The sequence below is a fragment of the Episyrphus balteatus genome, chromosome 1, assembly GCF_945859705.1.
Source record: "Episyrphus balteatus chromosome 1, idEpiBalt1.1, whole genome shotgun sequence".
Lineage (NCBI taxonomy): Eukaryota > Metazoa > Arthropoda > Insecta > Diptera > Syrphidae > Episyrphus > Episyrphus balteatus.
Window position 1 is genome coordinate 45,476,992 of NC_079134.1, and position 16,634 is coordinate 45,493,625.

Consider the following 16,634-nt stretch of genomic DNA (forward strand, 5'->3'; position numbering starts at 1 on the left):
CATTTTTCCGATTGGGACCCTTCTCCCGAAACCATTTCCCTGGGAATTTTTGTTTAGAATATGTCTGAAAATATACAGGGTGTGCAATAGAGAATGGACAACCCTAAAACGCCTTATAGCTACACTTATGATTGTTCTAAAAACAGATAGAAAAAAGTTCTATCGCAACCAGTTCATAAAATATGGACTTTTTTTCGTTCAGTGTATTTTAAATTTTATCATCTTATGTTTTCGTTCACTACAACCACGAATGAATGAATTTTATTTATTTCTTTTTTTTATAATTTTCTACAATAATAGGATGAGTACATAAACACTTTAAAAATTTCATAGCTATTGCACATTTTCGTAAAAAAAATTTTGAAATCTGTTTTTTGATGCAAAATGTAAAAAAAGTATTTTATGAAAAATTTTAAACACCTGTGGTATAAAATAAATCTATAGAAACCTAGGTGGCCAACTTTCTTAAAAATATTCTGGTATAAGGAGAATATTTTTAAGAAAGTTGGCCACCTAGGTTTCCATAGATTTATTTTATACCACAGGTGTTTAAAATTTTTCATAAAATACCTTTTTTACATTTTGCATCAAAAAACAGATTTCAAAATTTTTTTTACGAAAATGTGCAATAGCTATGAAATTTTTAAAGTGTTTATGTACTCATCCAATTATTGTAGAAAATTATAAAAAAAAGAAATAAATAAAATTCATTCATTCGTGGTTGTAGTGAACGAAAACATAAGATGATAAAATTTAAAATACACTGAACGAAAAAAAGTCCATATTTTATGAACTGGTTGCGATAGAACTTTTTTCTATCTGTTTTTAGAACAATCATAAGTGTAGCTATAAGCCGTTTTAGGGTTGTCCATTCTCTATTGCACACCCTGTATATTTTCAGACATATTCTAAACAAAAATTCCTAGGGAAATGGTTTCGGGAGAAGGGCCCCAATCGGAAACATGGCGAAAATTTCCATTTTTTTTTGGTTTCCCCATATTCTTAACAGTTGAGGAACGAAATTCAAGCTAAAAAAATAATGAAATTTCAGGAACTTTTCAGTTAGGAGTTTTTTTTTTCAGGAATAGGATTATGACGATTACAACCAAACTTCAACTTTTTCAATCGTTATACCTAAGAAACGGTGGGTCTTAGGAAAAAAAGTGTCATGACACTTTTTATATATAATAATCTGTTCTACAATTCTTGCATTGAAAATTTTTTGATAAGACTTACCGTTTTGCTGAAAATCGTGAAAAACCAGTTTTTGTGACCTTTTGACCCCTATAACTCTTAACGCGGACACGATATCAATGTCGATTTTTCACATCTTCATAACAACGCCGTAACGAAGGTCTATACCAAAATCGAGCCCAGTAGGAATTTTTCCGCAGATTGGGGTAAAAAATGTCTAAAATTACTGGGCTAATATAAAAAAAAAATAAAAACAACTATCAGAATTCTATAAAAATCATCTGTACAAAATTTTAAGAAAATCCATCCACACGTTTAGGCTGTGAAAATGTGTACAGATAGACGCACAGACGGACGGAATTGCGAGACCCACTTTTTCCATCAACGTAAATTTTGTTTTCCACACGAAACCAATACTTGCCCCATAGAGCAAGTAAAAATAATATGTATCTGAATATGGGATTTGAAATGTGCTGCAAAAAAAAAATGCTGAACTGCAGAAACAAAAATATAAAATATTACACGGCTGAAAATTTTTTCATAGTTTTTATGACAATAATAATATTTTTTTTATTTCTTTCATCTATTTTTGTATTAAAAAGTAAAAACCCTATTTAGAATAAGTATACAAAAAGCACTAAAATGTAATCAAAAGTATTAGGTAAAATAGTACCAACAATGCAACAAAATTGAATTCAGATGACGTCAACAAATGACGGATGTATATTACCGCGTAAATTTGTAAATACTGATTGTAAATAACCAAAAGACTTTTGTTTTTTTCTCTCAGCGATAAAAGTCATCTGTTGACCAAAACCTAAAAAAAAAAGAAAATAAAAGCTTCCCACTGACGGAAACCAAAAATAACACTTTGTGTAGGGCTGCCAGACGTCCCGATTTCGCCGGGACAGTCCCGACATTTAGACCCTGTCCCGATATCTGTCCCGATTTACAAATTGTCCCGATTTTGTCCCGACATTCCGTTTCTTTATCAGTCTTCGTTCGACACCTTTAGGGAGAAAAGAAATGTGACTCCTTAATGAATCACTGATTGTGGGTAACAGTTTTATTTTATATCCGCCATCCCAGGGGATTAAGATATTTTGTATATCAATGCCAATAGTATTTACTATACCTTAAGATCTTGATTTAAACTTCTTAAACAAAATTGCAACAGTTTTAAGCGATCGGGAGCTAATGTTAAAATTCAATGAAAAGTAAAAAGTTAACAATTATAAGACTCAAATGAGAAAATTTCGCAAATTATCTCATTTCGAATTTCAAATCTTACAGGAAACTTTTAGAATTTGGAATTCGAACTGACCTAATTTGCGAAACTATTGAATTTGGGCTGTAGTGAAAACAGGCTATTAAAATGGATGAAAATGATTTTTTGTTTTTTTGTATAAACTCACATAAGAGAATTTAATAGTTACTTATTTAAGTGAGATGTGGAACATTCATAAGAATATTCTTACGATTTTTTAAATTTTTTTAAGGAATTTTAAACGTCCTGACATTCATAAGAAACATGTTTTAAGACATTTTTTGTCAAGAAGTCCACAAAAATTTAGGAGTAAGTCCTATGCATGGAAAAGTTTGTATTTTACTATTTTCTTATTTCCGATTTCATGTATTTTTTTTTTCTGTCCCGATTTGTCCCGACTTTTGAGACCTGTTGTCCCGTCGTTAACAAAAATTTATCTGGCAGCCCTAACTTTGTGAGTGAACCGGTTATTAAGGGATCGTAAATAAAAATCTCAATAAATGTGTGTTATTTTAAAGACCTGCGAAAAAGTTGACTTTTACTTTCGATCTCTGATCTGAACAGAAGAACCGGCACCTGAAAGCTGAATATAATAAATATAATAAATAAGCAAGAAACACTAGAATAACTTTTCTGGGTCACTCCAGATGTTTAAGTCAAGTGTAATGTATCAAACCATAAAAAAACGATTTTTTAAAGGAAAATTTTGACAAAAAAAATTCTTACTGACAGAAAAAATCAAAATTTTTCGAGTCCCCATAGTTTTAAATTTTGTATGTGTAGTACACTTTTTGGCAAAGATAACAAGATAAAGATATCACCATTTTTGTAACGATCAAAATTTTCGACTCTTTTTATTACTTATTGGATTTTTTGTCTATGACTTGAAAAGCAAGCTGAATTTGAAAATATTTATAAAGAATTTAATACGATTAAAATTGGATAAAATATGGACTTTCAAAATCTAGTCTTTTTAAGCCATTTTTCTTTATAGTAGGTATAGTATGCCAATGTTTGGTTAAGTTAAAATAAATTTCATTTTTAAATGCATTCTAGTTAAACTAAAATGGGTTATAGTAATTAAATTTTTATTTTTTTTCATAAATAAGAAAAGGCACTAGATATCACATGGGTATTAACAAAGAAGTTAAAAATCTAAAGATAAGAATAAAGTTGCAAGGGAAGCTTGTTTGGCTGAAACAAATCATTTTGTGTTCACTGATGTAAAGGATTCTCTCGATCAATTCACTGGCGAATCACACATTTTGGAATTAAATGTTCGAAATGAAGTAGTTGAATGAACTCATACGAAATTAAAGGTTAAAATGAGAAACCACTTTACAAAAGCCTAGGCGATTACCTGCGAATGATAGATAAAATGTTAGAAGCCAGATACCAGACTGGATAGATGAGGATATAATTAGTTCCAGCAGTTCAGATTATGCACTGTTTTGGTTAAAAAGAAGGACGGAACAAATCAAATTTGTATCATATATCTTTTGTCCAACGCAAAATTTATCAAAGATCGGCATCTAGAATGAAAGTTATCATTCAAGAAAGATGTTGTTAAGCTTGTTCCAGCAAATTGTTTCATTCTGCGTAAATTAATACAGATAATAATTTATTAAAAGTAGTACACATATAATCTATTTACGTCTCAAATCTAACGAATACCGATAATGAAAAAACCCACATTTAATGTGACCTTATATGACCACATTTTTGACCAAAAAAAAAAAACCTTTCTTAAAATAGCAATTCTGCATAACAAGACGAAAGCCATCTTCGAATGCTTATAGATAAGGCAGTTTAAATACGACCGTCTTACTGATCAGTACACATTTAATACAAATTCTCATGTATGGTATTATTTGAAATCCAATTTGTTTTTTAATTGAGTTAGATATTTTGAAAATAAATATTTTGTTAATATTTTCATGCAGAGTAAGTATGTTCTGATCAACGAAATGTTGACACCTGACACTACATCAGATCCAATTACTTCATCTCAGAAAAACATTGTACACAGTCGAAGGTATTACGATTCCAGAAGGCCTAGTTATTAAATGCGTAAAGATTTGGTATGTTGGTTTACCTTTTTTTAATTTTTAACTATCCACTCCAAATTATTTATTATCAATACATGTAAGTTGTAAGCAAGCCAGAAGCCAACAGCTAATAATATATATCTCCAATTTTAGATTTGATAATGAATGCAAAATTAATTCTCATCCCAATTTTCCTAATTGGATCATGTGTGGGTCAGGTTGACCAAAATATCATAAATGAAGTTTTTAACATAAAATTTCAACCTCAATTAAGTGATCAAGTACTTAAAGAACCAAATTTTGAAACTACAAAGCAGCCTGTTGTACCAAAATTCGTAGCACGTACTGGCAGCTCATATCAGCCATGTGGTACTAATAAGGTATGTGTTCGTTACTATCTATGCAACAATGGAAAAGTGGACCCATATGGTACAAGGGTGATTGAACCTCGCATGGGAGCTTTATGTAATAATGACTTGGAAACCTGCTGTGATTTTAGTGAAACTACAGAGCATCCTGTTGTACCAAAATTCGTAGCACGTGTACGAACTGACAACTCATATCAGCCATGTGGTACTAATAAGGTATGTGTTCGTTATTATCTATGCAACAATGGAAAAGTGGACCCATATGGTACAAGGGTGATTGAACCTCGCATGGGAGCTTTATGTAATAATGACTTGGAAACCTGCTGTGATTTTAGTGAAACAGTAAGAAAAAATTGATAAGACTTCAAATCTTTCTTACAGTTTTTTTTTTGTATTCAAGTTAGATAAGATAAATTTAAACCCACTCCCACTAACTTTTGGATGTGGTTATAGAAATAAAAATGGAGTTGGAATCAAAATCAAAAAACCCATTGGTAACGAAACTGAATTTGGTGAATTCCCATGGATGGTGGCAATTTTGCGCGAGGAAACAATTATTGACAAACTTTTCAATGTCTATCAATGTGGAGGTTCTTTGATTGCACCAACTGTTGTTTTGACCGGAGCTCATTGTGTGCAGGCTAGGATTGCCAGTAACTTCAAAGTGCGAGCTGGTGAATGGAAAACTAACACAAAAACCGAAATCTATCCAGATCAGGAAAGGCAAGTTGTCGAAATGATTGTCCATGAACACTACAACAAGGACAGTTTGTATAATAATATCGCTCTTCTTATCCTCGAGTCACCATTCGAAGAGGCTCCCAATGTTAATACCGTTTGTCTGCCACCAGCGAACATGAACTTTGACATGTCACGTTGCTTCGCCACAGGCTGGGGCAAGGATCAATTCCAGAATGGAAAATATCAAAATATGTTGAAGAAGATCGATTTGCCAGTTGTTCCGAATGCCAAGTGTCAAGAAAATTTGAGAAAATTCTTGGGTAAATTCTTCGAACTTCATTCCAGTTTTATGTGCGCTGGTGGTGAACGTGGCAAGGATACTTGCAAGGGAGACGGTGGTTCACCATTGGTTTGCCCAATGCCCAACAATCCTAACCGATACTTCCAAGCTGGTATTGTTGCTTGGGGTATTGGATGTGGTGAAGAAAATGTGCCTGGCGTTTATGCAAGTGTTCCACAATTGCGTTCTTGGATTGATGAACAATTAGGTTATAAGAGGATCGATGTTAAATCTTTTACACCATAAATGATAAAGTCGAGAAGTGATAATTTTCAAACATGTATGTAAAAATTAATAAAATTTTATTTTAAAATAAAATAACTTTTAGAAATGCATAAATGAAAGTTCTTGTGTTGTTGCTTTTTATGTTCATGTGTTTGTTTAGAACCTATGTTCTACGGTTAAAAATGCCACTTAATCCTACGCCCAAAAAAAGGTTCTAGCTATCACGATTTAAAAATTTTGCGCTGTTGTATACGAGTAGACATAGACACCTTATGGGAGTAACTAAGCAATTTTCTGCACAGTGGCGTACGTTGAGTCACCGGGGCCCCGGGGTAAGACTAAATTTTGGGGCCCCTTTGATATTTAGGGGCCCCTTAGTTAAAAAAAAAATTACGTATACGCCATAGGTTTTTTTGTATGGCTTATTTATTTTTAGGTTTATTTTAATGTTTTAATATGTTCGTAATGCATTTTGCTATACTTACTTAAAATGTCTCTCATAAAAGTAGTAAACACTTGTACCCCCCCCCCCCCCAAAGTTAAATATTTAGGGATCCCTAAAATAAAAATTTTTTTAGCTTAGAATTGATAGTTCTTGGGGCCTCTGTTCTGAAGTAATAAATACATATTTTATTTTCCATCATCAGACATATTTTTTTTTATTTTGGGGCCCTTGAAAAATTATTTTTAGAGCCTCAAAATTAAGTGCTTAGAGGCCCCTAAAATATAATATAATTTTTTTGGAGCCAAGAATTAATAGGTATTGGGGCCTCTGTTCTGAAGTAATATTCGGAATGCCACCAATAACGTAATGTTTTTATTTTGGGCCCTGAAGTATTTATGTTGGGGCCCCTGAATTTATATTTAATTTTCCATTTGATTGTTTTGAACCACTTTTGAAGATCCTCAAATAATATTTTTTTGCTTTTTTTGGGCCCCTAATGTTTTATTTGTGGTGGCAAAGATTTTTCAAGTAATATTTTTTGGGGCCCTTAGATAAAATTATAATTTTTCTTTTAAAAAAGCAGTTTATTTTTTTTTGGGGCCCCTGTGGTAACTTTTTTTAAAATCAATATACATATATTGTGTGGCTACCAATGCATTATGCATTACACTGAATGACATAATTTGTCTCCCTGGTTACTTCGTAACTCAATTTATGCTAACAGTTTTTTTCCCTGCATTGTCTCCAGTGGGGGCCCTGGGGTCAGTCGGGGGCCCCGGGGCACCGCCCCGCTTGCCCCAAGGGAGTGTACGCCCCTGTTTCTGCATAAATCTTTGATGAAGAGCTCGTAACAGATATTTTGCTTGACAAGGTATAAATAAGTTTTACTGGTAACGTCTCTGTGCATTTCTTAGAAATATTTTTAGTGCCAGTTGTACAAACGTGGATCAGTCTTGGTTCAGGAAGTAAACCCACCAATTTCGGCGGATTAGCTGCGGGTCAACTTCGGTTCAAGCATGAATGTGACTATTTCTACATATATGAACCTTGAGCCAGTGCCAAACTTCAGCCTTGCTACCGATTTCAGAAGATAAAAGTTGCTGATCCACGGATTAAATATTTGTACAACTGGCCCTTAGTGTATAATGCTGCCAGTGTAAGAGATTGAGATAGTATCTACGTGAATTCAAGTAAATTCGGGTTTGGTTAACATTGAATTTTGGCAAGCATTCAAAGGATATAAGCAGAGAAGCTAATCTAGCACTAAATATTAGGTGGACAAAGTTCTTTGCTAACCAAAACATTGACAATTCGACCAAACACCAAGTATTTAGTGCAACAGTTAAAACTTGTTTGTGCTATGGAACGAAGCATTTGGTATTACACAGTTCGGAGAATTCGAAGCTGTTCAAAGATTTTTCTTTAAACTAATATTTCGATTACCGAACTCAGCACCAACCTATATGCCATTGAATCTACCCATCTACATCAAAAATTTAAAAGCTCATGCTGACTACCTGTGCCTTTCTTTCCCATCAAGCCACAATCAAAATCTTACTCAATTGGTGCTCCCTCAAAAACTCTATTGGTCTGAAAATAATCGTGCAAAATATGTTGTCAGTCTCAGTCGCCTATCTAATTGCCATTATATTTTTTCAAGTAAAACAATAGACGAAAAAACCAACGCTCTTTTGTACAAGATAAAAACTGCTGCTGGTAAGGGTAGGGCTAGTAAACGTTTTACTCCAAAAAATAAATGGTTCGACTATGAATGTCTTCGTGCTCGGAATAGGATGTTCACCGGCGGATCCAGGGGGGGGGGGCACGGGGGCACGTGCCCCCCCAGAACTGGTACATACTTAATGGAAATCAAATTATAAGAGTTGTTCAAATATATTAATAAAATAACAGAAAGAACTTGAGTAAAACTCTTGTCTATTTCTGGCTGGAAATGCGAATTTAATTGTTTGTTGTATCCCTTTCCCATGAAAAGCACCACCCCACAGATAAATAAACGATCTTGCAATGAGTAAAATTATAATATAGAGAAAGAAAAGAGAAAACAATTGAGTCCTTAGCTAAAACTTATAAATCAATACATTTCTTCAAAGTAATCAGTAATCATCAATTATATCTGAAAAAAAAAAAATCCAAGCACACCGGCCGGCATCCAGTGTTGCCATAAAATATTTTTGACATCGGGAGACTACCACATCAAAAATAGGGGAAAATCGGGGAATCAGTAAAAATTACAAAAAAATCAAGATTTCAAATAAAACTGATTTTAAATAAAACAGAATCTTTAATTTCGATAGAAAACTTCCTGAATAGCATTGTCATCAAGTTCTGAGTTGAATAACAATAAGCATCAAATTCCGGCCTGGACATTTTTTATTTCATGAGCAAAGGCTGAGATGTGGTTTTGTTTCGTTTGTTTGTCGTTCCGAAATTTTTGAATTGATAAAATCGACAAAACGATAAACGTTAACGTCCGTTTCTTGCTTCACGTAAAGTTTTTTTGCCACATCACAGTTTGAAAACCTTCAAAAATATTTGAAATCTTCAAAAACTTCAAAGTTCTTGAATACCCAAATAGGATATGGTTTAAAAATATTGAAAAAAGTAGAAATATTTCTGTTTTAGACAGTACCCACAAAGATCTTAAATTAAAAAGTCGTTGAAAATGAGAATTTTCATGTTTAAATTAGTAGAATAAAAGGTAATTAACTTTGTCTAAAACATCGCGTATTTTGAATTGTCTAACGATCTTAAAACGTTTCTTTTTAAAGAAAAATCTTGAGAATAGTGCAGCGCTGTCGTTTCATCGCGCAATATTTAGAATCAGGTTTATAGAGAACTTAATATTAGTGTTTAACTAATTTGTTCGTGTTTATTCAACCAAATTTTCAGATTTTGAGTATTTTTCATTTTTTTAAATGTACCTGGATAAATTAAAAAACCAATACGAAAAAATATTTTGCATTAATTTTGAATAAATGTATTAACATTTTTTTTAACGCAGTTTTATTTCATTTGCAAAAAAAAATATTTTCAATTCAATTTAGAGAAAATATTTTTATAAGACCGCTCTGGTGTAATAATGAAATAAAATCCTAAAACAAATAAATGAAAACCTATCGTCTATAAGCGCTGTGCCGTTTTGAAGACATTTTTTAAAAGATTATTGACCTACAGAATAAAAAACTTTTCAATCGTCAAAACGATATCGTTTGATAAAAATTAATTATCGCTTTTAAGTGAAGCAAGATTATCGTCATAACGATATCGTCTGTCGATAATGAATTGCGGAATGATCCTGTTTGTTACTCACGTATTCTCTCAAAATATTGTTCCATTTTATATATGTGTATGTATAACCAAATAGTGAATAAAACAGATAGATTTAAACCAACAACTGTTAAAAAAAGAAAACAAATTAGACGAAAGGAATTTTTAAAAAGTTTAAGGGAAGTTCTGCCAACTTTAAAATAAAATTTTAAATGTTTCTATGAAAAAAGTGACAATGCTAAGGTAGCACATACTTTTTTGGGTTGAAAATTGAGAGAAAACCTAATTTTTAAACACAAAATCGGGCAATCGTAAATAGCTCAAAAAATCGGGAGAAATACGAAAAATCGGGGAATCTGGCAACGCTGGGTATGATGTTGTTTGTTTGTGGTATAAAAAAGAAAAAAATCTGTCCCACACTGCACATTCCACACAGACAAAAATTGTGGGGAAAAAAAGCTTGACATGTAGGAAAGGATGCAACAGGATGTAGTAGGATATAGACAAAACGCTTTTTGTCTGCAAGGAATCTTACTGAAAAATGAAAGCTTTAACAAACGTCATTAAAATTATCTGCTTCTCAGTGAGCATTTATTAGTTAGTCGTGATCAGGGTTCGGACTTCAGTTTCAAAATTTCGAAGCAAATTTGAAAAAAAAGTGAAGTAGATCCAAAATTTCGGAAGTAGATTTCAAAATTAAACTTTCAGAACATTTATTTACAAAATTTTATTCTAAAAAAATTATTTTTCAACAAAATTATTTTTCTTTACTTATTTCATTATGAACTTTTCCTTTAATGAATGAACCTTTCTCATCTAGTGGTTGCAACGGTGCTTTGGGGTAAAACGGTTAATTCAGCATAATCTAACAAATTTTTGATCAGGAATTCTTCACAATTAGTAAAAATGACCTTGATAAACTTTATTTATATCTTGAATTCGAAGAATAATTGACCTCCATTCATCTTTTGAGATTTTAGTTGAGCTTTATTTCGCAATGCCTCGACCAGATTTAAAATTGAAGTTAAATCCCTTTCTCTAAACTTATTATTTGAAAAATATTTTTCAATCAAGAAATAGAAGTAGATCCTGAAAAAGAGAAGTAGGGAAGTAGATTTTATATTTTTCTCAAAATCGAAGTAAATCTACTTCGATCGAAGTAAAGTCCGAACCCTGGTCGTGATTGTTATAGTTTTGTGATACATAGTTTTATTGAGTAAACTTAAGTCATAAGTGAGTAACATAATTCATAAGTGTGTGATATTACTGTTTAATATAATGAGTGATAATAAAAATAAAAGGCAAAAGACCATAAGTGCATTTTTCATCACAAAAAAAAAAAAAACAGACGATGCGGTTGCAGATTCAGAGCAAGTTATAGAATACGGTGGTGGCCCATCTACATCCACGCATGCGGCAACATCAATGCCAACAAACCTATCAGGACCAGGAGCATCAGGCTCTAGCTCTCCTAGTTACATGTTGCAGGAACGAGATTTAGGTGGGTATATTTCCACATTTTGTATAGCTCTGGGTAGTGGCTATGTGTATTCGCTTAACTGCGAATCGCGAACGTGTATTCTAAGTGCAGCTTTACATAAATACATACTTACCTGCAAGCTCAGATAAATAACTATACAGACGTCTCATAACATACCCACACAAAATAGTGCCCTTATTTTTCTTCTTGTCTCTAGCAGGCAACAGTTTTTTCTGCTACACGTCAAGCTCTTTTTTCCACAATTCTTTTTATGTTTGTAGTGGTGTGTGTGGAGAGCTTTTATCTTTGTTATACCACACAAAAAAACATGCATTTTTTCTCTTGTCTGTGGTCATGGTCTATCTATAGGTATTGAATAAAAAAAAAGCTTTCATGATCCCGAATGACATAAAAACAATCAAATCAAAATAAGCACATTTATGTGCACACCGCATTACAGACGGCAGACGGCACACCGATCATCTCCTGTGTGATCTGAACACAACACTCATGGCACAGATAATAAATTATACAGATTTCTTATTCATATGGAGAGAAATGATATATGAAACTGAAATTGACCAAAAAAGAGCTCTCCAAAAGCTTTCTTGAAAAAAAACCTCTTCTTTCCTATGAGAGTGGGTGAAAAAATGTCCAATTCAAAAAGAGCTTTTTCAGCTATATTTTTGAAAGCTCCTTGTGTGGCAAGGAAAAAAATGATTCGTATTTTTCTGAGCAGACAAGATATCTGTATGATTATATTATCTGTGCTTATGGTGAATTCCATAACAATTTCAGATTTGCTCTAGATTTCTCGATTTTTCTGGTTGCATGGAAAACGAAAAGAGATTGATTTTGTTTTGTAACTGTGTGTGTGCCATTAACAGCTGATTTCTTTTGCAAATAAATACTTCTTTTTCACGACCATGATTTATGATAAATAAAAATTTCCAGCTGTTTCAAATCCAGAGTTTTTTTGGTTGCATAGAATTCAATATTAATTTAAATTAATTATAATTATTAATTAAGACAACTCCTTTTTTATCAGATTTTTCTTTTTTTTTCAATTTATTATTTTTTTTTTTTTTGTATTTTCTCAAAACCTAGAAGTCATAGAAACATATAGTTTTCATTATTCAAATGATTCGAATAGGAATGAATTGAGGCAGTTTTCTTAAAATCGTCAATTATGTATTAAAATTCACAGTCACCAAAGAAAATTAGAAGTTAAATTTTGAAAAAATAAAAATACTTTTCATACCATTTTTGGATATTTTTCTTAATTTTGAAAATTTTTAATTTTTCCTCGGTTTATCTAAAATTTAAACGGTGTTTATTAATAAAATGTTCAAATAAACTCAAAAGAATTTGATTTTGCTCATAAAAAAGTGATTAGAGGTAAGTCATTCAGGGCTGCAGAAATATGGTGTTTAATTTCATCTCAAAAGTTCAAACCCTCACAACAGAAAAACTGTTTGATGAATAAATCTGTAACTTCGCAGATTAATTTCAGGTATCTTAAGCTTCAATAAACCTCAGTTTAATATTATCACCCATAGATAAAAAAAATAGCGGAAGTTTGAAACAAAAAGAATCTTGAAGCCAAATAAATAACCTTTTTAAAAATAATAATCATTTTATCAGAAAAAATGTTCCCACTTTCTTAAGAGAAAAGTAAAAACAAAAAATGATTGGAAAATTTTGGTTTGTGAAGTGTTCCAACGATTTAGCTTTTTTATCGTTAGAAATAAAATATTTAGTTATAAAATCCAAAAAACTAGAAGAATGTTTCACATGTTTTTTGTTTTGTCATGATATGATCATGTTTTACTGAGATACGGCCTATTGAAAATCACAAAAAAATCACAATTTTTTTGTTCCCTTATTTTTTTTGGAAAATTTTGTATGGAAAATTTCGTTTCGCTTCAGCTGCGTACTAGGCTAAGCTCCAGATATTTTTACAACGTTTCGTAATCGGTACCAATAGCTCTACAAAACGTAGTAGGTCTCCGGCCACGTATATTCTCAACCTTCTTTTTGTCACACAGTGTTATTTATTTTTAATTTCAGGTACACTACTAATCAACCAGCAAGACGGCTTAGTTCTTCAAGACGAAGAAAGGTACCAGTGGTTGAAAAATACTTGGCAACCTACAAGCGACTTTAAGTTTCCATTGGTGAGTGAGGGAAAAAAGAACCGGTCTTTTATAAGGCAATCGATACGATCAAACACCACGAGAGCACGAATTACCACCAAGCGAACGTGATAGCTTCTCAAAATTTTTTGATGGTAATGGAGGGAAAATCAATGGATGTTGTTGTCCAAATGAGATCCCAAGAAATTAAAACTATTGAAGAGAATCGTAAAAAACTCATACTCATAAACTCATAAAAACCATAATATTATGTGGAAGGCAAAACATACCGTTAAGAGGTCACAGGGATGACGGTAGTTTAGAATCTGAAAGTTCTTACAGACACGGAGAAGGAAACTTCAGAGCATTGTTAAAGTTCCGAATCGATGCTGGAGATGAAATACTGCATGAACACATAAAAACTTGTGCTAAAAACGCTTCCTACATTAGCAAGTCGACACAAAATGACTTAAGGCTTGGCCACACCGGAGGGTATGCGGTAGAGGTACGGGTAGCGGTAACGATATTTGTATGAAAAAAATTCCACATCTGAACGTTGATTTGTCAGTTTGGAATTTTTTTCATACAAGTACCGTTACCTCTACCCGTACCGCTACCGCATACCCTCCGGTGTGGCCAAGCCTTTAATTGAATGCTGTGGGGAATTAAACAAAAACAAAATAGTGGACAAAATTAGGTAAGAAGTCTAAATATTTTACCATTATAGCTGATGAGACGACAGATGTTTCTGTTTGTGAGCAACTAGCCATTTGTATTCGCTATTTTGATGTAGATACAAACGAAATACAAGAAGACTTTCTAATGTTTGTCGAAGTTGTTAAAGTTACTGGTGAAAACATTGCACACCATATTTTGAAGGCGTTGGAAAACCTTAACCTGGACATCACATTGTGCCGTGGTCAAGCATATGATGGAGGAGCCAACATGAGCGGTAAAATTAAAGGTGTTCAGGCACGCATATCCCGCATTCAGCCTTTAGCTTTTTTTACCCACTGTGCAAGCCACCGACTCAACTTAGCTATTAGTACAGCTTGCACCGTACCCAGCATAAGAAATGCGGTAGGGATTATCGCAAGTGTAGCAACTTTCTTTCGTGACTCAGCTCAACGAATACATCTCCTCAGAGAAGAAATGCAAGCTCATCTGCCAAAGGAAAAGCAGAATACCTATGTTAAAAAAAATGTGTGAGACCAGATGGGTGGAAAGGCATGAAGCGGTTTTGACATTTTTGGACGTTTTGCCATGTCTTCCTGAAGTATTGCAAAAAATGGCTGATCAAGGAAACGGAAGTGCTACACCTCCATTTTCGTTGCTCCAATCTATAATGTCGTCGGAGTTCCTCATAAGCTTGGTAATCCTATCTGATGTTTTGGGAATCACGCTACCCTTATCCCGATCATTACAAGCCATTGAAATCGATATACTTTCCGCAGTTCAGCTTATAAATGCAACCACAGCCAGTCTGCAGAGACAACGTGAAACTAGTACGGACACCTTCAAAAAACTGTTCAACGATGCTGAGGTCATCGCTAATGAAATTGGTGCAGTAATCACGGTCCGCAGAATCACCGGCCGTCAAACAAATCGGGCGAACATACAGACACAGTCAGTTGAAGAATATTACCGACTTTCAATTTATATTCCTTTTCTGGATTATATGTTAAGTGAAATGTCGTCCAGGTTTCCAAGCGCTCCCATGCAAAGAATCGGGAAGTTCCAAAAGTTGCTGTCCCATAGCTTCAGCGACGAAGATATAGGGATGTTTTGCAAGGCGCTGAAGCATACACAGAAGACCTCCCTTGTTTTTTAGCTTTAAAGGGAGAGCTAAAAATTTGGCAACAAATGAGGGAAAACATTCCAGTATCTCCAGCAGATGCCTACAAAAGAGCAACGGTGCTGCCAAATATTCGAACTCTGTTTCAATTGTTGTGCACGTTTCCAGTTACATACTACTAGCACTGCGGAGCGATCTTTTTCTACGTTACGACGATTAAAATCATTTCTTCGTAACAGGATGACAGAAGAGCGTTTAAATGGATTGGCTTTGATGCATATCCATCAAGACCTTGCTGCCGAAATAGACGCTAATGAAGTACTGGACATTTTTAGCAGGAAATTTAAGAGAAAACTGTCTTTGATAAATATTTAACTTCTTATACATACTTAAATAATAAATATACAAACTAGGGTGGGTCAAAAAAATCGAAATTCTTTTTTTGATTTGGTACTCCGAAAAATCGATTTCTAGACACCTCTAGAATATATACACCAAATATGAGCTCTTAATATTAATGGGAAGGTCCTCCGCTTCGCAATTTTCCATTTTTACACCAAGCTTCTACTAAAAAAAAATCATTTTTTATAAATCGACTTCTTAGCAAATTTCTTTACATATTCTTGTAGGACATTAAACGCTCTAAAAAAAAGCCTTGCACATATTTTTAGTTTATCTAACCGTTTAATAGATATTTGAGGTCCAAAAATAGAGAAAATCTTTAAAAATTCGTTTTTTGTTCTTAACAAACGTAACAAATTGGAAAATTATAAAAATCAAACACGCAAGACTTATTCTTGTAGGAAATAGATTGTTCCACAAAAAAGGTCTTGGTAACTTTTTTCATTAATCTAAAGATATTCGTGGTCAAACTTAAAAAAAATTATAAAAACATTTTTTACTTTTCAAAATTTTCTAATTCACTGAAAATTCATTATTTTCAAATTAGCAAGATATATTCTTGTAGGGGCTTAAACGTTCTAAAAAAATTCCGTGAAATCAAATTGATTGCTTTAACCGTTTAAAAGATAATCGTATCCAAATCGCAATGCATACGAGTAATAAGAAAACTACTGAATTCAGTGGGCATTGGTTTGGATACGAATATCTTCTTAACGGTTAAACCAATCAATTTGATTCCACGGAATTTTTTTAGAACGTTTAAGCCCCTACAAGAATATATCTTGCTAATTTGAAAATAATTGATTTTCAGTGAATTAGAAAATTTTGAAAAGTAAAAAATGTTTTTATAATTTTTTTTAAGTTTGACCACGAATATCTTTAGAATGGCTAGATTAATGAAAAAAGTTACCAAGACCTTTTTTGTGGATTAATATATTTCCTACAAGAATATGTCTTGTGCGTTTG

General features: G+C 32.9%; 1 protein-coding gene across 8 annotated transcripts; it reads left to right on the forward strand.

Moving 5' to 3' along the window:
- Nucleotides 1–4,261: 4,261 nt before the first annotated feature.
- LOC129906405 (phenoloxidase-activating factor 2-like) lies at nt 4,262–6,242 on the forward strand. Of its 8 annotated transcripts, none has more exons than XM_055982162.1 (4): nt 4,262–4,320; nt 4,405–4,606; nt 4,663–5,219; nt 5,278–6,242. In XM_055982162.1, the coding sequence occupies exons 3-4, from the start codon at nt 4,671–4,673 to the stop codon at nt 6,142–6,144; spliced, it is 1,416 nt and encodes a 471-aa protein (XP_055838137.1). In that variant the 5' UTR covers nt 4,262–4,320; nt 4,405–4,606; nt 4,663–4,670; the 3' UTR covers nt 6,145–6,242. The 8 variants fall into 8 exon arrangements, with proteins under 8 accessions (XP_055838137.1, XP_055838135.1, XP_055838141.1 ...); XM_055982160.1 differs by having other exon boundaries at nt 4,405–4,542; XM_055982166.1 differs by having other exon boundaries at nt 4,267–4,409; nt 4,474–4,606.
- Nucleotides 6,243–16,634: the final 10,392 nt, after the last annotated feature.